Genomic DNA, 26,602 nt, shown 5'->3' with positions numbered 1-26,602 from the left:
TTACCTGGAATATTTCATGCCAGTCCCTTCTGGCCTGTAGTGTTTCTGTTGAGAAATCGACTAATAGTCTTATTGGAGCTCCCCTGTATGTTACTATCTGTTTCTCCCTTGCTGCCTTTAAGATTTTCTTGTTGTCCTTAAACTTTGCCACTTTAATTATGATGTGCCTTGTAGTAGGCCTCCTTGGGCTCATCCTGATTGGGACCCTCTGTGCTTCCTGAACTTGCATGACTTTCTCCTTTACCAAGTTGGGGAAGTTTTCTGTCATTATTTTTTTCAAACAGGTTTTCTATCCCTTCCTCCTTTCATTCTCCTTCGGATATTCCTATGATGCGAATGTTGTTACATTTCTTGTTGCCCTGAAGCTCCTTTAAACTATCCTCATTCTTTTTGAATCTTTTTCATTTTGTTGCTCTGACTGGGTATTTCTTTCTACTTTGTCTTCTAGCTCACTGATTCAGTCCTCTGCTTCATCTAGCCTACTTTTAATTCCTCCTACTGTATTTTTCATTTCTGATGTTGTATTCTTCATTTCTTCATGGTTCATATTCATCATTTCTATGTCCTTTTTCATGTTGGTGCAGTTCCCACTAAGTTACTTGTAGCTCCCCTAAAGTTCCTTGTAGTTCTCACTGAGTTCCTTGAGCATCTTTGTAACCATTATTTTGAGTCCTATGTCTGATAGATTGCTTGCCTCAATTTCACTGAGTTCTTTTTCTGGGGATTCCTCCTTTCCTTTCGATTGGGAGTTATTTCTTTGTCTCCCCATTTTAGGTGACTCTTTTTTGTTTGTTTCTACATCTCAGGTTGCTCTGCTTTGCTTGCCTGTCTTCATGACATGGCCTTCTGTGGTAGGAGTCTTGTGGGAGTTAGTGGTGCAGTCTCTTTGATCTCCTGATCTGGATGTTGTATGGTTTCCCTTTATTCAGTTTATGTGGGCTCTCTTGTTGTGTTTGGGCTTTGATTATTGATGGCTCATTTGTTGGTGGGTTCTCCCCTCCAGCTGGCTGACTGGAAGTCACAACCCCCACCATGTCTTGTATGTGTCTGTTGTGAAGTATTTTCTGTACTCTTCGGCTTCCAAACTTCATGTCAGCTAAGATTCCATTGCGTGTTCAGTTTATTTTTTGGAAGACCAGTCAAGTATCTGGGTTGAGGGCAAGAGCAAGTGGACTCAGCTTCCACCTACTTGGCTGTCATCTTCTCTCTCCTCTTTCTTTCTTTTTTTCTTTTCTTTTTTTTAACATGGATTCATGTGCAGTTGTAGAAATAATAGAGATCCTCTATACCTCCCTCCCTCTCCCCTCTGAACCCTTGACAACCTCTAAGCTTTTTACTGTCTCCATAATGTTGCTCTTTCCGGATGTCATATGTTGGCTTTTCAGAATGACTTCTCTCACTTAGCAATATGCTTTTAAGTTCTCTCTCTGATTTTTTTAAATGACAAAATAGCTCATTTTTTTTCATTGCTGAATAATATTCTATCACATTGATGTACCACAGTATTTTTTATCCATTCACCCATTGAAGGGCATCTTGGTTGCTTCCAAGTTTTAGCGATTATGAATAAAGCTATCATAAACACTCATGTACAAGTTCTTGTGTGGCCATAAGTTTGCCAATCATTTGAGTAAATACCAAGGAGTGAAATTGCTGGAGTGTGTAGAAAGAGAATAGTTTTGTAAGAAACTGCCAAACTGTCTTTGAAAGTGAATATACCATTTTGCATTCTCATTGTCAAGGAGTGAGAGTTCTCCTTTCTCCACATCCTCACCCGCATTTTGTTGTCAGTGTTTCAGATTTAGCCATTGTAATAGATGTGCAGTGGTATCTCATTGTTTTATTTTGCAATTCTCTGATGACAAGATGTTAAATATCTTCTCATAAGCATAATTATCATCTGTATATCTTTTTTGGTGAGATGTCTGCTCAGACCTTTTGCCTATTTTTAAATTGGGTTGTTTGTTTTCTTATTGCTGAGTTTTAAATGTTCTGTATAGATTTGGATACCAGTCCTTTATCAGATGCGTGTTGTGCAAAATTTTCTCTCATTCTATAGATTGTCTTTTTATTCTCTTTTTTTTAAATTTTATTTTAATTTATTTTTTCAAATACATTTGTCTCTGCCAACCCACCACCACTTTCCCTTGCCCCCTTCCTCCTTCCCTCCCTCAGCTCTTCCCCTTTGGTTTTGTCCATGAGTCCTTGCTATATGTTCCTTGACTTTCCCCTTCCCTTCCTTGTCCCCGCCCCCCTCCCTCCTTCCCTCTTGTCTCTGTTGATTTCTTTTCCTTTCAGTGTTGCTGGTCTTATTTTCCTTGCATCTTTGTATTGTTGGTTAGGTTCCGCTTATAGGTGAGATCATATGGTATTTGTCTTTCGCCCCCTGGCTTATTTCGCTTAGCATAATGCTCTCCAGTTCCATCCATGCTGTCGCGAAGTTTAGTAGTTCTTTTTTTCTTTCTGCTGCGTAGTATTCCATTGTATATATGTACCATCACTTTTTGATCCAGTCATCTACTGATGGGCATTTAGGTTGCTTCCAACACTTGGCTATTGTAAATTGTGCTGCTATGAACATTGGGGTGCAGAGGTTCTTTTGTATCGGCGTTTGGAATTCTTAGGGTATAGTCCCAGCAGGGGAATCCCTGGATCAAAAGGCAGTTTCATTTTCAGCTTTTTGAGGAAATTCCACACTGCTTTCCACAGTGGCTGCACCAGTCTGCATTCCCACCAACAGTGTACTGGGGTTCCCTTTTCTCCACAGCCTCGCCAGCACCTGTTGTTTGTGGATCTGTTTATGATGGCCATTCTGACCGGTGTGAGGTGGTACCTCATGGTGGTTTTGGTCTGCATTTCTCTGATGGCTAGTGATGCTGAGCATCCTTTCAAATGCCTCTGGGCCCTCTGTATCTCCTCCTTGGAAAAGCGTCTGCCCAGGTCCTTTGCCCATTTTTTGATTGGACCGTTTGTCTTCTTGGAGTGGAGTCGAGTGAGTTCTTTATATATCCTGGAGATCAAACCTCTCTCTGATGTATCATTAGCGAATATATCTTCCCATATGGTTGGCTCCCTTTTCATTTTGGTGATGTTTTCTTTGGCCGTGCAGAAGCTTCTTATTTTGATGAGGTCCCACTTGTTTATTCTTTCCTTTATGTCCCTTGCTTTAGGAGACATATCAGTGAAAAAATTGTTGCGTGGGATATCTGAGAGTTTCCTGACAATGTTCTCCTCTAAGACTTTTATGGTCTTGCGACTTATATTTAAGTCTTTTATCCATATTGAGTTTATTTTTGTGTATGGTGTCAACTGATGACCCAATTTCAATTTTTTGCATGTAGCCGTCCAGCTCTCCCACCACCATTTGTTGAAGAGGCTATTATTGCTCCATTTTATGCTTCTGCCCCCTTTGTCAGATATTAGATGCCCATAAAGACCTGGGCTTATTTCTGGGCTTTCTATTCTTTTCCACTGGTCTATGGGTCTGTTCTTGTGCCAGTACCAGATTGTTTTGAGTATAGTGGCTTTGTAGTAGAGTTTGATGTCTGGTATTGTGATTCTTCCTATTTTGTTTTTCTTTCTCAAAATTGCTGAGGCTATTCGGGGTCATTTATGGTTCCATATAAATTTTTGAAATGTCTGTTCTATTTCTGTGAAATATGTCATTGGTATCTTAATAGGGATTGCGTTGAATCTATAAATTGCCTTGGGTAGTATGGACATTTTGATGATATTAATTCTTCCAATCCATGAGCATGGTATATGCTTCCATTTATTTGTGTCTTCCTTAATTTCTTTTTTCAATGTTGTATAGTTTTCTGCATACATTTTTTACATCTTTGGTTAAATTTATGCCTAGGTACTTTATTTTTCTTCTTGCTATATCGAATGGTATTTTTTTTCTGATTTCTTCTTCTTCTATTGCATTGCTGGTGTACAAAAATGCCTTTGATTTCTGAATGTTGACTTTGTATCCTGCTGTTTTGCCAAATTCACTTATTAGGTTGAGGAGTTTTTTGGTAGAGTCTACAGGGTTCTCTATGTACACTATCATGTCATCTGCAAACAATGATAGCTTTACTTCCTCCTTTCCTATTTGGATGCCTTTTATCTCTTTCTCTTGTCTGACCGCTGTGGCTAGGACTTCCAATACGATGTTGAAAAGAAGTGGTGAGAGCGGACATCCTTGTCGTGTTCCCGATCTTAGTGGGAAAGCTTTCAGTTTTTGCCCGCTGAGTATAATATTGGCTATAGGTTTTTCATATATGGCCTTTATTACGTTGAGGAATGCCCCATTTATTCCCATTTTGCTGAGTGTTTTGATCATAAATGGGTGCTGTACCTTATCGAATGCTTTTTCTGCATCTATTGAGATGATCATGTGGTTTTTGTCTTTTCTTTTATTTATGTGCTGTATCACGTTTACTGATTTGCGTATATTGAACCATCCCTGCATCCCTGGGATGAATCCCACTTGATCGTGGTGGATAATCTTTTTAATGTATTGTTGGATGCGGTTTGCCAATATTTTGTTGAGGATTTTAGCATCTATGTTCATCAGCGAAATTGGCCTGTAGTTTTCTTTCTTTGTAGGGTCTTTATCTGGTTTTGGGATCAGGGTGATGCTGGCCTCAGAGAAAGAGTCTGGGAGTCTTCCCTCATCTTGGATTTTTTGGAATAGTCTGAGAAGGACAGGGGTTAGCTCTTCCTTAAATGTTTTGTAACATTCTCCTGTGAAACCGTCCGGCCCTGGGCTTTTGTGTGCCGGGAGTTTCTTGATGACTGCTTCAATTTCCCCAGCTGTTATCGGTCTGTTCAAGCTTTCTGTTTCTTCCTCCTTCAGTGTTGGAAGATTATACTTTTCTAAAAATTGGCCCATTTCATCAAGATTTTCAAATTTCTTGGCATATAATTTTTCATAGTAGTTTCTGACGATCCTTTGTATTTCTGTGGTATCAGTTGTTATTTCTCCTCTTTCATTTCTGATATTATTTATTTGGGTCCTCTCCCTTCTATTCTTGATGAGTCTGCTTAAAGGCTTGTCAATTTTATTTATCTTTTCAAAGAACCAGCTTCTGGATTGGTTGATCCTCTGAATTGTTCTTTTTGTCTCTATGTCATTCAGTTCTGCTCTAATCTTGACTATTTCCTTCCTTCTACTTGCTCTGGGATTTATTTGTTGTTGTTTCTCCAGTTCTTGAAGTTGTAGTGTTAGGTCTTTTGTTTGAAATGTTTCTATCTTTTTTAGGTAAGCCTGTATTGCTATGAACTTCCCTCTCAGGACCACCTTTGCTGTGTCCCATAGGTTTTGGACTGTTGTCTGTTCATTTTCATTTGTTTTCAGAAATTTTTTGATTTCTTCTCTTATCTCATTATTGACCCATTCATTGTTTAATAGCCTACTGTTGAGTCTCCATGAGTTTGCAAGTTTTTGAAGTTTCTCTTTGAGGTTGATTTCCAGTTTCAACACCTTGTGGTCCGAGAAAAAGTTTGGTATTATTTCAATTTTCCTGAATTTGCTGAGGTTTGCTTTGTGTCCTATCATGTGGTCTATCTTTGAAAAACTGCCATGAGCATTTGAAAAGAATGTGTATTTTTCTTCTTTGGGATGTAAGGTTCTATATATATATGTCAGTTAAGTCTCTTTGATTCAGTGTGTCATTCAGCGCCACAATATGCTTATTAATGTTTTGTTTGGAAGATCTGTCCATTTTTGACAGTGGGGTGTTGAAATCCCCTACTATCGGTGTGTTGCTGTCTATATCTTTTTTGAAGTCATCCAACAATTTCTTTATAAACTTGGGGGCTCCTATATTGGGAGCATATAAGTTTACAATGTTGATGTCTTCTTGATAGATTCTTCCTTTAAGTATTATAAAGTGCCCCTCTGGGTCTCTCTTTATGGCCTTGGTTTTGAAATCTACTTTGTCTGATACAAGTATGGCAACCCCGGCCTTTTTCTCATGCCATTTGCTTGGAATATTTTTTTCCATCCCTTTACTTTTAATCTGTGTAGGTCTCTTGCTCTGAGGTGGGTCTCTTGTAGACAGCATATGTGTGGGTCATGTTTTCTTATCCATTCAGCTACCCTGTGTCTTTTGATTGGGGCATTTAGTCCATTCACGTTGAGAGATAATACTGATAGAAGCTTACTCATCTTTTCTCTTTGTACCTGTGTTCCTCTCTCTCTCATTCTTTTCCTTCATCTGCTTAAACCAGTCCCCTTAGCATATCTTGGAGTGCTGGTTTGGTAGAGATGTATTCTTTTAGTCTTCTCTTGTCTGGGAAACTCCGTATTTCCCCTTGTATTTTAATGGAGAGCCTAGCTGGGTAGAGCAGCCTTGGCTGTAGGCCCTTGCTTTTCATGGCTTGGAATATTTGTTGCCATTCTCTTCTGGCTTGTAGTGTTTCTGTTGAATAGTCAGCTCCTAGGCGTATCGGGGCCCCCTTGTATGTTACTTTCTCCTTCTCCCTTGCTGCCTTGAGGATTCTCTCTTTGTCTTTGACATTTGCCATTTTAATGATGATGTGTCTTGGAGTGGACCTCCTTGAGTCCCTCTTGAGTGGGGTCCTCTGTGCCTCCTAGATCCATGAGAGCCTTTCTCTTCTCAAATTAGGGAAATTTTCCATCATTACTTTTTCGAGGAGGTTCTCTATCCCTTGCTCCTCTTCTTCTCTTTCTGGTATCCCTATTATACGGATATTATTGCGTTTCAGGTTGTTCTGCATTTCCCTAAATGCCTCTTCATTCTTTTTGAGTCGTTTTTCCATTTCTTTTTCTTTCTGGGAGCTTCTCTCTACCTTATCCTCCATCTCACTGATTCAATCCTCAGCTTCATCCAGCCTGCTTTGGATTCCTTCTACTGTGTTCTTCAATTCAGAAATGGTATTCTTCATATCCTCTTGTGTCTTCTTGATAGTTTCTATGTCCTTTTCCAGGCTGATATAGTTTGCTGTAAGATCCTGATAGTTTCTTTGCAGTTTCTCATGGTTATCTTTGAGCTGGCTGAGCTCATTGAGCTTCCTTAGAACCATTGTTTTGAATTCCGTATCTGATAGTTCCCTTGCCTCTATTTCATTTAGCTCTCTCTGTGGGGAGTCCCTTTTTCCACTCATTTGGGGGGAACTTCTTTTTCTTCCCATTTTTGTGAGAGTCTGTTAAGTATTTTTGTCCTTTACTTTTCTTTCTGGGCCTGCCTCTGATGATGTCAGTTGTTGACCCTATAGGACCTTGGGTTGTTTGTTTGAGCCTTCCAGGAGTCTACTGTCTGACTCCTGCTTGGGACAGCTCTGTGACCCCTTCGGTCAGGGCTGGGCTATTTTTTGGGATCTCTCTGCACTCTTACGCGGGCTCCTTGAGCGCGCTCCCGGCACTGCAAGATCCCCCGCCTGCCTGGGCTCACATGTGCTTGCACCAGACCAGGGGGCTTATTCGGGACCTCACATACTCATCTGGACCCCCTGGCCGGCGAGGTCCCCGGCACTGGTCAGTTTAGGGTCTTCTATTGTGTGTTTCCCCCGCTTTTGGCTCTTTGGGTGCGTTGCTTGCCCTCGCCAAATGGGGACTATGGAAATGGGAGGAAGTCAGCTCGGGGACTCTCCGGTTTATCCTGTCTCCGGTCTCTCCTCCAGGGACTCCGGGCAGCTCTACTAATTTTGTGGGCCGCTCCGCAATCCCGGGTGGGTGGGTCAATTTACGCCTGCCCTTGCTGCTCTGTGTACTCCCTCGCAGGCTGTATCAGTACCAATCTGTGGGAGGCCTTGCGGGACGGTGCAAGCGTTCGCCAGCCCGCGCCGGTCACACGCATGCTCGCCAACCCTCACCGGTCACTCCGGGCAAGTGTGCACGCCTGCACTGGGTGTTTTTGGGGTCTCTATGTGTGCTTTTCAGCTTTTGGCTCTTTGGGGTGTGGCCTCTTCCTGCGCAATGGAGACTACGGCTAGGAGGAGTCGGGACTCCCCGGTTCCTCCTCCTGTTCTTTCCCCAACGCCTCCATTTCTAGTCTCTCCTCAGGGGTCTCTGGGCAGTTCTGTGACCCCTTCGGCCAAGGATCCACCTCCTGTGTGGCCTGCGTTTCAATCGCAGGCAGTCTGGTTCCTGCGCGCCCCTCTTCTGCCTCTTTGGGGGCGCGCCTTCCCAGCCCACAATGGGGACTACAGAGCGGGGAGGGAGTCGGGGCTCCCTGGTTCCTCCTCCCGTTCTTTCCCCAATGCCTCCGTTTCCAGACTCTCTCTTTCCTTCCTTTTTATAATAGCTTTATTGAGATACAATTCACATACCATACAGTACACCCATTCACCACATTCACCCATTGATGAATGATTTTTAGCATATTCAGAGTGGTGGATCGATCATCACCATCAATTTTAGAACATTTCATCACCACCAACAGAAATCCGGTATCCATTAACAGAAACTCCTCATTTCCCTCAATGCCCCCAGCCCTAGCAACCACTAATCTACTGTCTTTATAGATTTGCCTATTCTAGACATTTCATATAATTGGAATCATAATATGTTACCCTTTAAACTGGCTTCTTTCACTTAACATAATGTTTTTTAGGTCCATATCATAGCACGTATCTGTACTTCATTCTTTTAAATAATATTACATTGTATGGATCGATCATTTTTTTTTAATTCATCTGTTGATGAACATTTGAGTTGTTTCTACCTTTTAGCTATTATGAATAAAGTTGCTATGAATATTCATGTACACATTTTTGTGTGGATGCAGGCTTTCAGTTCTTTTTGCTATATATCTTGAAGTGGAATTTCTGAGTCATATGGTAACTCTATGTGGTACCTGTTAATATTTTAACTGGAGTCTTTAGTCTGTTTATACTTAATATATTACATATATATTTGGATTTAAGTCTTATTCAGGGATATCTATTTGTTCCATATGTTCTTTCTCCCCGCTCATATGTTCGAAGTTCCTTTTTCTTTAACTCTTGTTTTCTTTTCTTTTTTAAAAAATTTATTTATTTATTTTTAGAGAGAGGGGAAAGGAGGGAGAAAGAGTAGGAGAGAAACATTAATGTATGGTTGCCTCTCACATGCCCCCCACCGGGGACTGGGCCCACAACCCAGGCATGTGCCCTGACTGGGAGTTGAACTGGCAACCCTTTGGTTCACAGGCCAGTGCTCAATCCACTGAGCCACACCAGCCAGGGCTAACTCTTGTTTTCTGTCACATTTATTTGTTTTTCATTGTTCTGTTGTGTCCTTCTCTTGGTTTAAAATGTATATATACTTTCCCACTTATTCTTTTGGTCATTCCCTTGGAGACTTAACTATGCATTCTTGACTTAGCAATGTGTAGTATTAACTGGAACTTTATTTCCTTCATGAACAAGTTAAGGACCCTAAAATACTTTACCATTGTATATTTTAATTTTTTAAATCATCACCCAAGGACATTTTTTTCATTGCCTTTAGAGAGAGAGAAGGGAGAGAGAGAAACATCAACTGGTCACCTCCTCTATGCACCTGAACCAGGGATTGTACATACCCAGATCAGGAATTGAACCTTCAACCTAGGTATGTGCCCTGACTGGGAATTGAACCCACAGCCTTTTGGTGTACGGGATGACACTCCAACAACTGAGTCACCCAGCCAGGGCATAATTGTGTATGTATTTTAAACCTCATAATACATTACTATAACTTTGCTTAGTCAAAATTCACACATTTACCCTTTTTAAAATAGCTTTTCATTTATTTTTGCATCTTTGAGCTTTCATCAGGGATCATTTTTTTTAAGTATATTTTATTGATTATGCTGTTACAGTTGTCCCAATTTTTCCCCCTTTCCCCCCTCTACCCGGTACTCCCTTCCCTGCAGTGATCCCTCCTTAGTTCATGGCCATGGGTCATACATATAAGTTCTTTGCCTTCCCCATTGCCTATAGTGTCCTTAACCTCCCCTGTCTATTTTGTACCTACCCATTTATGCTTCTAGTCCCTGTACCTTTCCCCCCATTCCCCCCCTTTCTCCTGCCTGCTGATAACTATGGGGGACCCCGTCCTGCTAAGTCCCCTTGTCCACTGCGGATGAAAGAATGAGTTGTTCCAGACACCGTTTGTCTGTCAAGGAAAGGGGAAGGTGATTCCCTCTAGTGGGGAATGCCCTGAGCCCCTGTGCTCAATGGCTTTTATTGAGAGGGTTACAAGTGGAGGATAGGAAGCAGTAATGTATAGGTAATCTAATTACATCAGTAGCTTAAGCTTACAGAGAATAGATGTTGTTTGTAGATGACAATGGCAGGAACACACCAGACTGCTTTGGGTCCAAGTTGAGCAAACATTATGGCACCAGTTGAGATTTGGGTCAGGGTCCAGGAATTTTGTAAATTTCTTTCCCAGCTATGAGCAGATTATCTGGTATAAGATTAACAGAATTTGTGGGAGAAACAAAGCATGCTTCAAGGAGTGTAATTTACTTCTAAGTCTGATTTCCCCTGGGGGCCCTCAGAGTTATTATCGGGTCTTGCTTGCCTCCACATTACCAGTGTTCCAGCCATGGCTTATAGGTCCTCTCCCAGGCCCCAGCTTGTGTGGGACTACAGTTCCCGATACCACTGAAAGCAGTCCCCTACAGATAACCCTTCAAATGATCTCCATATCTATGATTCTATTCCTCTTTTAGTTGTTTGCTTAGTTTCTTTTTGTTTTTTAGATTCAGTTGTTGATAGTTGTGAGTTTGTTGTCATTTTCATGTTCATGGTTTTGTTCTTCTTTTTTATTAAATAAGATCCTTTACCATTTCATATAATAGGGGCCTGGTAATAATGAACTCTTTTAGCTTTACCTTATCTGGGAAGCACTTTATCTGCCCATCCATTCTAAATGATAGCTTTGCTGGAGAGAGTTATCTTGGGTCTTTGCTTTTCATCACTCTGAATACTTCTTGCCAGTCTCTTCTTGACTGAAAAGTTTCTTTTGAGAAATCAGCTGATAGTCTTATGGAAACTCCTTTGTAGGTAACTCTCTGCCTTTCTCCTGCTGCTTTTAAGATTCTCTCTTTATCTTTAAGCTTTGGCATTTTAATTAAAATGTGTCTTGGTGTGGACCACTTTGGGTCCAACTTGTTTGGGACTCTCTGTGCTTCCTGGACTTGTATGTCTATTTCCTTTGCCAAATTAGGAAACTTCTCATTCATTACCTTTCCTAATAAGTTTTCAATTTCTTGCTTTTCCTCTTCTACTTCTGGCATCCCTGTGATTTGGATGTTGGCCCCTTTGGAGATGTCCAAGAGTCTTCTTATTCTCTCCTTGTTTTTTTGAATTCTTGTTTCTTCATTTTGTTCTGCTTGATTGTTTATTCCGTCCTTATGTTCCAAATTGTTGATGTGAAGCCCAGCTTCCATCCCTTCACTGTTGATTTTCTGTGGGTTTTTCTATATTTCACTTAGTATAGCCTTCATTTCTTCCCTTATGCTTTTGTTGTATTCAATGAGATCTTTGAGCATTCTGATCACCAGTGTTTTGAACTCTGCATCTGATAGGTTGGCTCTCTCCTTATCACTTAGTTATTTTTCTGGGGTTCTGTTCTGTTCCTTCATTTGGGCCATTTTTCTTTGTCTCCTCATTTGGCAACCTCCCTGTGTCTGTGTACTAGGTAGAGCTACTTCGATTTCCTGTCTTATCATACCTATTAAGTTGTATTGGGCTGAGCCTTGAATATTCACCAGGACAGGGTGATCTGCTTTGCTTTGTGGCCCCATTTGTGTGGAAGAGGTCGAAGAGAAGCCGATGCTGCTGCTGGCTGAATTCTGGGGGCTTGTCTGGCACTTGTCCCTTTTCCAGTTACTTCACCCACTTCCGATGTGTGACCGGCGCCTCTCCAGCTGCTGTCTTGGTTGTGGTCCCCAGAGTGGGTGGCTTTGTGTACCTTCTGGGTTCTCCTAAGAAACCAGCAGTTTCTTCTGCTACCCCCACCCCTACTGGGTTTACAGCCAGAAGTTATGAGGCTTTATTTTTCCCAGCATCAGAGCCCTTGGCTGTGCCTGGGGCTGGGATTGCTTGCTCACAAGGTGTCTCTCTGATTTTTATCCACCACATATGAAGGTGGGACTGCCAGTTCCGTTGGCTACTGCTGCATAGTACCCCCTACCCCGCCACTTGCTTCCAATACACCATGTCCTCTCTTACCAGACTCTATGTCTCTGCCCCTCCTACCTACCTGGATGAATACAGCATCTTTAAATCCTTGGTTGTTGGACTTCTTTACAGTTCTAGGTGTTTTTCTGGGTGATTTTCTGGCAGTCCTGGGTGTCTTTCACTTTTAAATTAGTTGTGTTCCTTCCTATGGTTGTGCAATGAGGCGAAGCGTGTGTACCTATGCCTCTATCTTGACCAGAACCCCAGGGATCAGTTTTCTTTTGCCTGAAGATTACTTTCTATAGTTTCTTTTTGTGCACATCTACTGGTGATAAGTTTCTTCAGTTTTTGTTTATCTCAAAATGTCCTTTAAAATGTCTTCTTTTGCTCTAGCTGGTGTGACTCAATGGATTGAGCACCAGCCTGTACACCAAAGGGTTGCTAGTTTGATTCTCAATCAGGGCACATGCCAGGGTTGCTGGCCAGGTCCCCAGTGGGGGCCTGCAAAAGACAACCACACAGTGATGTTTCTCTCCCACTTTTTCTCTCTCCTTTCCCCTGTCTAAATAAAATAAATAAATAAAAATCTTAAAAAAAAAAACAACTGAGCAAATACTTTTAAAAAATGCCTTCTTTTATAGTATAGTTTTACTGGACATATTATTGTACTTGGTTGTTATCTCATATATTACTTATGTCATTCTATTCTCTTTTAGCCTCTGTTGTTTCTGTTAAGAAGATAGCTGACAGTCTAGTTGTTGCTCCTTTGAAGGTGGGTCATTTTGAGACTTTCTTTTTGTGTTTATTTTTCAGCAGTTTTACTGTAATGTTCCTGGAGATTTATTTCTTTTATTTATGTTGCTTAGGATTAATAAGTCTTTATTTATTTGTAATTCGTTGTCTTCCATGAATTTAGGAAAGTTATAGTCATTATTTTTTCAAATTTTGCTTTGCCTCATGTTTGTTTCCTTTTCTTCCGGGACTTTGATCACACATATATTAACCATTCTCCTTGTGTCCTTTGTATCCAATTAATTATATATTGCTGCATAACAAATTACTCCCAAACTTAGCTGTGATTTATTATATCACAGTTTCTGTGGGTCAAATCAGGAATCTGGGAGCACCTTATTTGGGTGGTTCTGGCCAGGGTCTTTCATGAGGTTGCTCTTAACCTCTCAGCCAGGCCTGAAGTTATTTGAAGGCTGGAGGGTCTCCTTCCATGCTTACTCACATGGTTGTTGGCAGATCTTAGTTACTCGCTGACTGCTCCTCATCACCTGGGCTGCTCCACAGGGCCACCTGAGTGTCTCCCTGACATGGCAGTTAGCTTCCCCCAGAGTGAGTGCTATGAAGCAGAGCATATACCCAAAACAGAAGCTACGTGTATTTTATAACCCAATCTCAGAAGCCACATACCATTTCTTCTGCAGTATTCTGTTGGTCACACAGGCCAACTCTGGTATAATTTGGGAGGGGACTACTCAAGGTTGTGAATACCAGGAAGGGGTATTCCTAGGGGCTGTTTTGAAGATATACCACAATCTCTTTTACCTTCTTTTGTATTTTTTCTACCCTTTTGACTCTTCATGCTTCATTTTAAGTTATTTTGGGGAGTGGGAGTGTTTTTATGTTCATGTACCTGCTATATTTTTTAAAGATTTTATTTATTTACTTTTAGAGAGAGGGGAAGGGAGGGAGGAAGAGAGTGAAAGAAACACTAGCGTGCGAGACATACATTGATCAGTTGCCTCTCACATGCCCCCACCTGGGGACCTGGCTCACAACCCAGGCATGTGCCCTGACTGAACTGGGGATCTTTTGGTTTGCAGGCCGGAAATCAATCCACTGAGCCACATCAGCTGGGACCACGTGTTATTTTTTATTGTATACCAAACATTACATTTGAAGAATTGTGTGTAGATGTCATCTGAGGCCTAGGATGACATCATCTTCCATCAGAGAAGATTTACATTTGTTCCTGCCAGGTGTCTAAAAGCACTGGCTATTTAGGTCACATTGGGGAGGGCTGATTTGAGTCCAAGCTCTTTTGTACCCCTTGTAAAAACTTGTCTAAGTATAGTTCATCCTTGCTCCTGGGGTGCAGCCCTTCAGGGTCCCAACTCAAAGAAAAGATGCATTCAACAGACATCACCCCACACCAGGGGGTTCACCCTGAATTCCAATGCCTATCATTTCAGCATCAAGAGCAACATTCAGCTCTCAGCCACCCAGCCTTGAATTGGCCACTCTGTGGGCCTCCGTCACCTCCTACCTCCTGCCTCATGAGTCTTCACTATCTTGTTAGCTTTCGGAAGCCTTTAAACACATGCTTTCAGAATTTGGTCCTGTTTTTCTAATTATTATCACCAAGAAGGGGGTCAGAGTTACCCAATTTGCCATTACCAGAAGCCTTGTCATTAATTTTTAAGATAACAAAAAAAGTTAAAATAGTAAATGTTTCATAACCATGAGAGGCTTATATTGGTTATAATTGTTCAACCAAGCAATGGGTACCTAAAGGTAATAGAAAGTAGTCATTGATTCTGGATCTAGCCTGTGTAAGTTCTGTTTTTCCTCTAAACATTATTTTGGTCATGGACTTTGAAGCTGGTTTGATAAACTTCATGGCTATATTATAGTCTGTGATGTGAACAGTGTACTTTTGATTATACCTCTGTGGTTTGGTTCCTCCATATGCCTTTCATTGAATACATTGCCAACTGACCACCACCTTCTGTTTTTACACTTTCTTCACGGCTTGGCAATGGCATGTTCACATGATAATGAGCTCCTTGCCAGTGAGAATCACTGGGCCTAGCACAATTTTTGGAATATTAGGCACTCACAAATGGTTTCATTGAATTAGTGCCAATATTTTAAGCAGATACCCCAAGAAGAGGGTCAGGTATGAGGCGTGCATAGTAAGTTCAAATTCACAATGGATGATGTCTGAGTGAGGCTGCCTAAAAAGCATGTCTATGCTGGTCTAAAGCACAGGACTGGGGCTCGGCTGGGGATGTGGTCACTTGGGAGACACCAGCAAACAGAAGATAATGGGAGTCAGGGTACTGAATGAGATCATGTAGGGACAGTGTGCGTAGAATGAGAAGGACAGGGGGCTGATGTTTCAGCTCTGAGGAACACTAGAATCTAGTGAGCTAGATGAAGAACTACTATGGGAGCCTGAAAAGAAGTGTTAGTGACAGGGAAGAGGCAGAGGAGGGGGGAAGCCATAGAATAAACCAAGGAAGGCTGGAGTATGACAGAGGGAAAAGTCAGCATTATGAAATGATGCAGAGAAGCAAGAAAAGTAGAAGTGTAAATCAGGAGTAGCTTCAGCCAGGATGAGTGCACTGAGAAAGGGCTTAGGAGAGCAGACTCTAGGCCACAGGAAGGAAGCATCCAGACTGTGGCTGCCCACTCGACACCCTGGGTAGCCATGGATGTGTGCTACTCACTCCCCCAGGAAGCACAGGGGGAAGTGGGGGAGGAGGTTGGGTGTGTGTGTGTGGACAGCCAATGGCTTTGGGGGTCCACTGAGTTTTGGGTGCCTGTGGGACATTCAAGAGGTGATGTTAAATAAGCAGCTCAAATTTGTGATCTGAACTCAGAGATGAGGTTTAGGATAGAAGTCACTGATAAACCTGATACATGGAATTTTCAAAGATTAAGACCATTCCAGTTGCCTTTCCCCAGCCCTCTGTATTTTAGTGCACCCCTCTTCCCACCCCATCTACCCCACAACTACCCCATCCCCAGGGTGGTGCCTCCCTTGTCCCAGGTCACGACCTACCTTGCCCAAGTCAGAGCTAATGCTGAGGCCCTTGACAAAGGCATCCCCAGAGGTGACAGGCTGTTCCCTAGTCAGTAATTTAAAAATGGGACTTTTTCCCAGCTCCATTGAAGCCAAGAAGGCCAAAGCATTCCTCTGCCTGGACAGTGAAGGAGATCTTATTCACAGCCAGTGGGGACACCTTCTTGTCGTAGACCTGAGATGCCCAAGACAGAAGATGCACAGTGAGGAATTCCAAGCTCAGGAGTCTAAAGCCACCTGTGTTCGTCGCACACAGTTCTGGGACAGGTCCAAGCTGTTCTTGGGGCCCAGGGGCTTGGATATATGGAAGCCTGGACCTGACTGCTCCCCCAGTTACTGCCCCCAGCACAGTTAATGAGGTTTTCTCTCCCCCTCTGTCCCTGCAAACTGAGAACCTAATTCTCTAAGATAAGCCTCTTCTGTCCTTGAAGCAAACAAAACTGTAATGTTAACTGCAATTAACTATAGAGAAACAAAAAAATAGGACGAACGAACTTTGGGAAAATGTCACAAAGTTCCTGGATATTTGAAGGTCTGTCAATAAGATTCCGGTTGGGGCTCTCAGGGAGGCCAACCAGGCTTGCCTGGAGCTTTCAGAGCCTCTCCCTGACCTCCACTGCTCCACAAACTGTCTTCTAGATCCAGGAGCAATTCATGCAGTCGTGTCCAACCTTTGAGGCTTCCTTGCTTTTTGGGGTTCCCGGCTCTGGTACTTCTCTCATCCCGGGGCCTCCTGTCTTACAGGGGGCCCCAAAAGAGAAACGAGGGCTGAGGTGCTAACCTTAGTCTTTGGATGCACAAATGAACTCAGATGTGATTCATTCACAGAGGAACCTCCTTCCCTCTAAGTCTGTCTCCACTAAAATTTGCTGGAGTCCCTTGACAGCATTCCCAGCTGGCAGGCCTGAAGCCCCCCGAGACTACTTCCTTATTCAAAAGGCCCATAAGAGTAATGCTCTTTGCTTTTTTAAGCTACATCTGACTTTACCTTCGACACTTCTTTAAGAACCAGTGGGTTTTCCTCACATCACTTTTCCAAATTAGTCTCGCTCTTTTTTGCGTCCTCTTCCACATCTTGGGCTCCAGGCACTAACACTATTCTTTGTGACACTGTTTTCCTGAGACAAAAATGGAGGGTGTAACTGCTTTTGCGAAGTTAGAAGGTAGAGATCAAGGGAACCACAGGCACTGGGTCTTCCCTAGGAAGGCCCTGAATATGTGCCCACTGACCGCAGTTTTTGCGCACGCGCCCACACCCACACACACCGCCACCCCTTCCCGAGGGCGACTACAAGTGTTCAAGACTGAACACAGATTGACATGACCACGACATGCTGGACATGGAAACTTAATGTGTCATTGGTTTTGAGGAAAATTATAAGATTCAGAGCCCGGGAAGGTCAAGGTATAACAAATCTCATTTTCTACAGAGTTTCCCTGGGGGGCCTTTGCCTCTGGAAGATATGCAGACCAAAAGCTGACAGAACAGACCTTTTTCCTCTCTGGGGAAGAGGTTTTAGAAAGGTGACTGATTTTAGGAATCTCAGGGTCTTTTTTCGATTCAACTGGTCAAGGTCAAAGGGGCTAAGCCAACCTTCTTTCTCCCTCTTCTGCCAGGTCACCAGGGGTCCAGGACATATAGGCTGTCACTTCACTGCCTTAAAGGTGGACTAGATGGTCTCCAGGCTCCCTTGGATGCTAAGAATCTAGGGTATTACAGACCACAGGAAGGATGCTATGCAGCAAACCCCGTGATGTGTCTTTAGTGAGTTATACTCTGACACACTCACTAATTTTTGTTTCCCGTAGAAGCTGGAAAACCTGACTTTCAGTTGCCACAAGACACGGGTATCAGTGAGGAAGAGCAGGAGGAGGCACACAGGTCCTGAGATGGCAAGTGCTGTCAGACGCTTCCCCGTTCCTAGAGACCCCCAGGCATACGTGTCCTTTTGAATCGTATACCCCTTTGCTAAAATAATAGAAACAGATCTTCTCAAATTTGAGGTGATTTTTCCAAGCTTTCCCACACCTTTTATATGTAGTAGGTAAATTTTTAGTATAAAATATATCATTTAAAAGAAGCATACTTGTCATCAATGCTATTACATCATCTCAGCAGATGATAAATATGAATATTTTTTTCCTTGCTGTAACCAATGTTCTATAAAAATAGTGCAGTAAAGTAAAAGACTTCTCCCTGCGCATGACAGTTATTTAAAATGAAAAAATTTACATGTTGGGTTCTTCTATCAGTCATTAATCACCCTGAAACTTCAACTGGCCACTCATGTAAAAACACTCAGGAGCTTCTAGCCCCCTCTTTTTAATCAGACAGGCTTTAATTTTTAAATTTTAAATACACATATTTTATTTTATTTTTAAATTATATTTTATCGATTATGCTATTACAGTGTCCCTGATTTTCCCCCCATTGCCCTCCTCCACCCAGCACCCCCCTCTCCCTCAGGCAGTCCCCCCACCACTGTTCATGTCCTTGGGTCACGCATATAATTCCTTTGGCTGCTCCATGTCCTACACTGCACTTTACATCCCCATTGCCATTCTGTGACTACTGATTTGTACTTCTTAATCCCCTCACCTCTTCACCCATTCCCCCACACCCCCCTTCCATCTGGCAACCATCAAAACACTCTCCATATCCATGAATCTGTCTTTGTTCTTGTTTGCTTAGTAAGTTTTTTAGATTCAATTGTTGATGGATGTATGTTTATTGCCATTTTATTGTTCACAGTTTTGATCTTCTTTTTCTTAAATAAGTCCCTTGAACATTTCATATGATAATGGTTCGGTGACTATGAACTCCTTTAGTTTTTTCTTCTCTGGGAAGCTCTTTTTATGCCCTTTCATTCTAAATGACAGCTTTGCTGGGTAGAGCATTCTTGGCTGTAGGTCCCTGCTTTTCATGATTTTGAATATTTCTTGCCAATCTCTTCTAGCCTGCAAAGTTTCTTTTGAGAAATCAGCTGATAGTCTTACGGGAATTCCCCTGTAGATAACTAACTGCTTCTTTCTTTCTATTTTTAAGATTCTCTCTTTATTTTTAACCTTTGGCATTTAAATTATGATGTGTATTGGAATGGGCCTCTTTGCACTCACCTTGTTTGGATCTCTCTGTGCTTCCTGGACTTGAATGTCTATTTCCTTAATCAAATCATGGAATTTTCATTATTTTTTTCAAATAGATTTCCCATTTCTTGCTGTTTCTCATCTCCTTCTGGCACCCTTATGAGGCGAATGTTGGACCTGTTGAAGTTGCCTTAGAGGCTGCTTATACTACCCTCATTTTTTTATTCTTTTATTTTTTCTTGTTGTTCTGATTCGTTGTTTTTTGCCTCCTTACCCCCTCCTATCTGACAACGTTCCAAATCACTTATTTGATTCTTGGCTTCATCCATTCTACTGTTGTTTCCCTGTAAATTGTTCTTTATTTCAATTAGTGTATCCTTTATTTCTGACTGGATCTTTTTTATGCTGTTGAGGTCCTCTTTAAGTTCCTTGGGCATCCTTATAACCAGTGTTTTGAACTCCGCATCTGATAGATTGCTTATCTCTCTTTCATTTAGTTCTTTTTCTGGAGTTTTGATCTGTTTTTTCATTTGGGTCATGTTTGTTTGTCTCCTCATTTTGGCAGCCTCCCTGTGTTTGTTTCTATGTATTAGGTAGAGCTACTTTGACTCCATGTCTTAGCAATGTGGCCTAATATAGTAGGTGTACTGCAGGGTCCAGAAGCACAGCCTCCCCTATTGCCCAAGCTGGGTACTTGAGGTGTGCGCTTTGTGTGAGCTGAGTATACCCTCCTCTTATAGTTGAGCCTTGGTTGCTATTGGCAGATCAATGGGAGGGAATTACCCAGCCCAATCAGCTGCAAGGATTGCCTATGACCACTTATCGCCAACCTCCGCCCTCTGTGGAGGATCAGCTGTGCAGGGGAAGTGTGGTGGTGCTCCGGCATGGTCTGTAGCTGTCCACTGGGTGCGCTGGCCCTGGTGTTTCCTGGGTGGTGTAGGCCAGGTTAGCCTCCACCTGTATTTTGCCTGATGCCACCCTGCCGGACCTATAAAGCAATCTGAGATGGATGCTACTTGGGCTGGGCTTGCAGATTCCCAGGCAAAGCCAAACTGTGAATGTAGGCTGTCTGCTGCTAGTGCTGGACCTGGGGTAATTGAGGTCAGCTGTTGCTTTTTTGAGAGGATTTAGGAAGTTGCAAAGCAGGACCCAAAACCAGCAATTCGTATGGAAAAGCAGCTTGGGTGGGACCCTAGGTTGGGTGGGTCAGAGTCTCTGGGGATCTCAAAGGAGGGTCAAATAGTGTTAGACCAGTTGACAGAGTCTCAGATATGGCACCAGCCTACTGGCTCTTTGTGGGGAGGGTTCAGAAAAGGAACAACGACCCCTGCTCACCTCGATGCCAGACACTTCAGTTTCTACCCCTATGCCCCTGGTGCCTTTCAAGCTGCTACTCTGGTGCTGCTGCTGGAGCTGGAGCTCAGAAGGAGTGAGTCTGAACAGGTGAGCTTGTGTGTGGGTTCTTTAAGAGGAACTGCTTGGGGCTCCAGAATTTTCTTCCACCAACTCAATTCTTGCTGGTTTTTACAGCCAGAAGTTGTGGGGACTTAATCTTCCTGTCACTGGAACCCTGGTCTGGGGTCCTGGTGTGGGGCTGGAACTCCTTGCTCCCTAGATATCCCTCCCAAATTTTTATCCACCACATGTGGGTGAGAGACCAGCCTGTTCTGCATCTGTGCCCCTGCTACCAGTCTGGATGGATGTGGCTTCTTTAATTCCATAGTTGTCAGACTTCCATTCAACTTGATTTCTGATGGTTCTGAGTGGTGGTTGTTCTATATTTTAGTTGTAATTTTGATGGGGTTGTGTGAAGAGGCGGGCCATGTCGGCCTATGCCACCATCTTGACCAGAAGTAGCCAAATACATATATTTAAAAATTATGTAATAAATACATACTTACTGAGAAAAAGGAGACATGTATGAGGTAGAAAGTAAAGGTACTTCTTCATTCCCCAAAACTATTGGTACCGTTTAGTGTATAGCCCTTCCATACTTTCTAGATAAAATTTTAAAAAATATAGATGGAATGATACTATGCATTGTCTTTACCAATTTGCTTTTTTTAATCTAATAATATATAATGAACATTGATCATATCAGGACATACATATCAAAAGAGTAAAGATCTCTGGCAAAGGTAAGTACACAGACAATTATACAAGTAATATCATTTTCACTTTGGTTTAAAATGCCACTTTTTGTTTCCTACATGATTTAAGAAACTAACGTGAAAAACATTATTCATCTATGTTTCTGGACACGCAATACAAAAAGATGTATTATGACATCAATAATTGAAAGGGAGTGGGGATGGGGCTGTATAGGAGCAGTGTTTGTATGTTATTGAAGTTAAGCGGATATAAATTCAAATTAGAATTGTATAACTTGGAGTTGTTAATTATATACAGGGTCAGGCAGAATAAGGCCTGCTTGGGTGTGGCTGGTAGGTTAATAATATGGGTGTAATAATTTATAGTTTTAATTTGAGCATTTCACCTAAAATGTCATATGGTGTGCTTGAGTGTGATATCATTATGTTACAGAATTACATGCTTATGATTTTGTAATAAAAGATTTTATTAAAAAAAAGGGGGGGACACAATATATGTGCCAGATCCTGTGTAATCCCCATGATAACCACAAAGAAAATAGCTTTAGGATATACACAACAGGAAATGAGGAAGGAATGAAAACATTTCATATAAAGTAGCTGGAGCAGTCAAATTCATAGAGATAGGAAGCGGAACGGGCGGAACGGCAGTGGCCAGGGGCTAGAGAAATGAGGAGTTAGTATTTCATGGATACAAGGTTTCAGTTTTGCAAGATCAGAAAATTTCTGGAGATGGATGGTGGTGGTAGCTGTACTTAATACTACTAAACTGTACACTTAAAATGGTTAAAATGGAAAACTTTATATATGTGTATTTTACCACAATTTAAAAAATAATTTAAAAAGATGTTGAAGAAGATGTGGACAAATTGGGAACCCTCATATATTGCTGGTGGAATGTAAAATGGTATAGTTACTGTGAAAAACAGTCTGGTGGTTTTTCAAAAAGCTAAACACAGAATTACGATATTACCCAGCAACATGGATGAACCTTGAAAATATTATTCTGCACGAAAGAAGCCAGACATAAAGGACCACATATTGTATGATTCCATTTATGTGAAATGTCCAGAACAGGCCAATCTATAGAAACTAAACATTGATTATTGGTTGCCAGGGATAGGTAGGAGAAGGGAATGAGGGGTTGCTTTTAGGATAGAGTGCTTCTTTTGGGGGCAATAAAAATGTGCTGCCAGAAACATGGAGCAGACTGAAAGTGACCAGAGGGGATGGGGAAAGAAGACAATGGTGGAAAGAAGGGGAAGGGACTAGACAAAGAACATGTATGAATGACCCATGGACATGGACAACAGAGGGGGAACTGACTGTGGGAGTCGGGGGTGGGGTGGGATGGGTGGAGGGAGGTAAAGGGGTAAAAATTGAGACAACTGTAATAGAATAAAAATTATTTATAAATTTAAAAAAGAAAAAAGGAGAAAAATTAAACAATGATAAATTTTTTAAAACTGTGTGGAATTAGTTAGGGGTAATGGATGTACAAACTTATAAATATACCACTGAATTGTACACTTAAAATTTTTATTTTATTTATTTATTTAATCCTCACCCAAGGCTATATTTTTATTGATTTAAAATAAATAAGATTGAGAAGAGAGACAGAGAGAGAGAAACAAACATTGATATGAGAGAGAAATATGGATTGGCTGTCTCCCATATGTGCCCCGACCAGATTGAACTCACAACTTAGATATGTGCTCTGACTGGGGATTGAACCTTGAACTTTTTGGTGTATGGGATGATGCTCCAACCAACTGAACCACCCAGGCAGGGCTTATTTATTGATTTTAGAAAGAGGGAGAGGAAGGGAGGAAGGGAAGGGAGAGAGAAACATCAATTTGTTGTTCCTCTGCAGTCTTTGGTTGCTTCTTGTATGTGCCCTGACCAGAGACTGAACCCACAACTTTAGAATATTGACAACATTCTAACCAACTGAGCTATCTGGCCAAGGCTTTGAATTTTATACTTTAAAAGCGTAAATTTTACGTATATTATATCTTCATAAAAATGCAGTTAACAAATTCTATTTGCAATACTCACAAACTTGATCATACTCAGTCTGGTTTGGGTTCTTGGCAATGCAAAACTTTTGTAGTTTAAATTGTAATATAAGTTGGAGAAAGCCATCCCCAGGCAGTGGCCTGGCAGCAGTAGGAATGTGTGACCCAAGGACTCTGAGACTGTTGTGTAGCCTAGCTCTATGAGCGAAATAAAAAATACTAACTCTACTTACAGAAAGAAAAAGGCACATCCCTTAGTACCTCTCTAAACCCACTGTATCTGTTTTTTTCCCCTTATACATAAAGGATCTACTATTATCTATGTCTTTCACTATATCTATCACTGTATTGTCATATTCCCAGGCCTCAGACCAGATACCTAGTTTCCTCTGACTCCCTAATAAATGTGCTGCTAAGTGTGATCCTTCATAGCTTCACTGACAAAAAGGAGAAACAGAAGGATGGGATTGGAGCTCTAATTTCAGACTTCATGACAATTCACACAACCAACTCTAAGCCAGTAGGTAGTTCCAGGGAGAGAGCCCATGGACATAGGACTTAACAGAACCCAAGGGGAGAGACTGACCCAATTATAAAAAATGAACTTATTCTCTGGACTTGGGTTTAGAGCAGAACAACATTTGGGTACCAATCTGTGAAATTCCTGTCATGGAAGCCATTATTTAGGCAGTATTATTGATGAGTTGAACTTGGATATGAGGTATCCCAGCTAACATTTCTGGGGCCAAGACTCAGAAACTGCAGCAGAACCAGGGTCCACCCATGGGATATGAAGCACAATTTGGGATAGAACTCAAGTCGTGACATGCCACACCCTCCCTGAGATGCTGGCCCTAAGACCTGAGGGTTTGGCTCTGGTGACCAGACACTGAAGTGCATCCGAGGAGGTAGTACCTTAGTAGGAAAGCTGCAAGGGTGCCAGATATGACACAGGGGAAAAGGCACAGTGGCTTATGCCCTCCTAATTTTCTCTCTTTAGAATTCTAAATTTGGAAATCTACCCTGGAGTTTGAGGCAGAGGGGAGTGGAGAAGACTATTGGAATATCAGCTTTGGCAGCTCCTATGTGGGAAAGAGAGAAAGACTTAACTGCTAAACAAGGCTCAAGAATCCAGTGTAGGAACTAACAGTCAGCCATGGGATCCTCCGGACCAGCCCCTGCTCAGGGTCCCCTAAGCCCCTGAGAAAAGTGGCTGAAATCTGAGAGCAGACAACGCCTTCCCTGCCAGCTCACCCTGAGCAGAATCAGAGAATGTGTTCCAAACAATGTATCTAATTGAATGAATAGATATTCACAGCTCCTGTTTATTTCCCTTTTTTCTTTCTCACTGGATCCTAATCCAAAGTTGCTTAAAGACTGAAAAGAGGTCACAGACCATCAATATTTAGCCATCCAACTGAAGATGACTTTTCTTTGCCACACTCCTGGGTTGGATCCCCTTTTCTGATGGATGTGTCTTCTTTCTTGCTTTACTCCTGCACTTTGATGATTAACTTTACAAAACTGTGATGTGGTGGGTAAAATTTCTCTTTGCCTGTCTTTATTCTGCCCTTGAACATGATTAACAATTAAATTAAGTATAGAACTTGTCTTCGAGGAAGTGTCTGGTTTTACCAGTATACGTCTTTTTGCATTCCGTGTTGGACATTTGATGGATCCCTTCAACCTTGAGGTTTGTTTTTCTCAACTGTGGAAAATCTTCTTGTTTTATTTCTTTGGTAATTTCTCCAATTCCATTTCCTCTGTTTTCTCCTCCTGAAATGTTTATCAGTTGAATATAGTAGTATCTCCTGAACTTATTCTCATGCCACATGCCTTTTTTCTTACCTTCTCTATTTCTTCCATCTTTGCGCTCCACTTTCTGGGAATTGACTTTATTTTCCATCCCTTCTGCTAAATTTTATTTTGGCAATCATCTCTTTCCTGTTCTTAAAGTTTTTCTTCATAGAATATTGTTGTTAATATCTAAAAATCTTTGTTTTGTTTCCTGCATTTTCCTACCACTCTGGTTTATTTTGGTTGCTTTGTTTTGTCTCTGTCTTTTCTGTGGCTACTATCCTCAAATGTTTGGAGACTCTTGACTGTCTATTCACAGAAACAAATGAGGCAGCAGGAAGCTAATTGCTAGCTTTTTGTATGGCGGGCGGGGGAGGGGGGATGCGGGGCTACATTTTCAGGCCATTGGGCAGGAGACCAATCAGAATGTGTAGCTGTCTTTTGGGAACAGGTTCAGTGCATCAGGAGGAGGGATCTCTGACTGCAGTTGTAACTGTTTTATGTTCTATGCTTCGAGGTGGGGGAGTGGGAGCAGGGACAGCGGAGATGGCAGGCTGTTTTCAGCCCTGCCTTCACTTCCTTTCTCTGAGGTCCCAAGCCTCTTCGGGATTCTGTGTTGCTAAATTAAGTCCTTGCTCAGCCATTCCCGCCTCTAATTACACTTTAGATGCTTCTTTATTGCAAATTCATACATTTTTTATTTCTTTTTCTATCATTTTAGTAGGGTGTCAGGAAAAAGAGAGCTCAGATTTAGCTTTCATGTCTTGATTCTTTGTCTACTGACACGGTCAGAGCATGCTGGTGAGGTCTGTGGGGCATGTGCACAGGGGCCAAGCTTCAGCGTCTAGCAGTTTCCCTTCTCAGGAAGTAGGGATGGAGCCTACAAAGGCATCGCCATCCTTTTCCCTAGGCCAGAAGTGGAGCTTCTTGCCTTTTCCAGCCTCCCTCCTCTAAGACTCACCCAATTTCCACCTAGTTTTTAAGTTGGAAAGTGCCTCCTGCTCAGCAGAAGAAGAGCCGTGGTCCTCGTTACTGCTGCATAGGAAGGAAGACGAGAAATAGCATGACGTCCTCTAAGAAGAAACAGATCCCAGAAAGGCCAAGGGATCTAAAGAATATCCAGAGTTAAGCACCCACTACCTCGGTAATTTTCTCATAAAGCTCGGCCCCCATAAAGGCCCCTAAAGGTCCTTGGACTTTCTGTGCTTGTCCTTTAGGTGCGAGGTTGGACAACGGGAGAGGAGAAAGGGAGAAATCCTCGGGTTCTCTCCAGAGATCAGGGCCACATTTCCCAGTGCTTCCTAGGACCTCCTGTATCAGAATCACCAGGGATATGCCTTTTAGTGCAGATCAGTGAATCTTGGATGCAAACTATAGTTGAGAACTGCTGGTTAGGGTTCCCCTAGGACATGCCTGTGTTAATTCCCTTTCCTCTGCCTGCAGAGGAAATATTTATTTGTTCTATTTCAATGACAAAGTCAAAATGCTGTCACCTTTCTGATCCTCTCAGATGAAAATCATTCCACTCTGAAATTCCATAGGTGTATGCATGAGTGCTAGAAAGGGCACCACAAAACTCTGGGAATTGGACTACTAAAATAAATTCAAAATAGATAAGAATACATATATGTAAAGCTCTATAAGAGACAGAAGGACTCCCAAGAGAA

At 42.0% G+C, this 26,602-nt stretch overlaps 1 protein-coding gene across 1 annotated transcript in view; it reads right to left on the bottom strand.

Annotated features, from left to right (window-relative positions):
- Positions 1-26,602, bottom strand: part of LOC129083275 (ATP-binding cassette sub-family A member 17-like) — a 75,717-nt gene that overhangs the window by 12,016 nt on the left and 37,099 nt on the right. Inside the window, 6 exon segments of the mRNA XM_054589129.1 lie at positions 15,902-15,988; positions 15,990-16,097; positions 16,911-17,017; positions 17,709-17,891; positions 23,179-23,241; positions 23,244-23,336. Of these exon segments, the coding sequence (XP_054445104.1) occupies positions 15,902-15,988; positions 15,990-16,097; positions 16,911-17,017; positions 17,709-17,891; positions 23,179-23,241; positions 23,244-23,336 (641 nt within the window).

Source organism: Pteronotus mesoamericanus, unplaced genomic scaffold (assembly GCF_021234165.1).
Source record: "Pteronotus mesoamericanus isolate MK-2021 breed Mesoamerican mustached bat unplaced genomic scaffold, CSHL_Meso_final scaffold_167, whole genome shotgun sequence".
Classification (NCBI taxonomy): Eukaryota; Metazoa; Chordata; class Mammalia; order Chiroptera; family Mormoopidae; genus Pteronotus; species Pteronotus mesoamericanus.
Note: the sequence above shows the minus strand (reverse complement) of the source record. Positions and strands in the feature narration are given on the sequence as shown.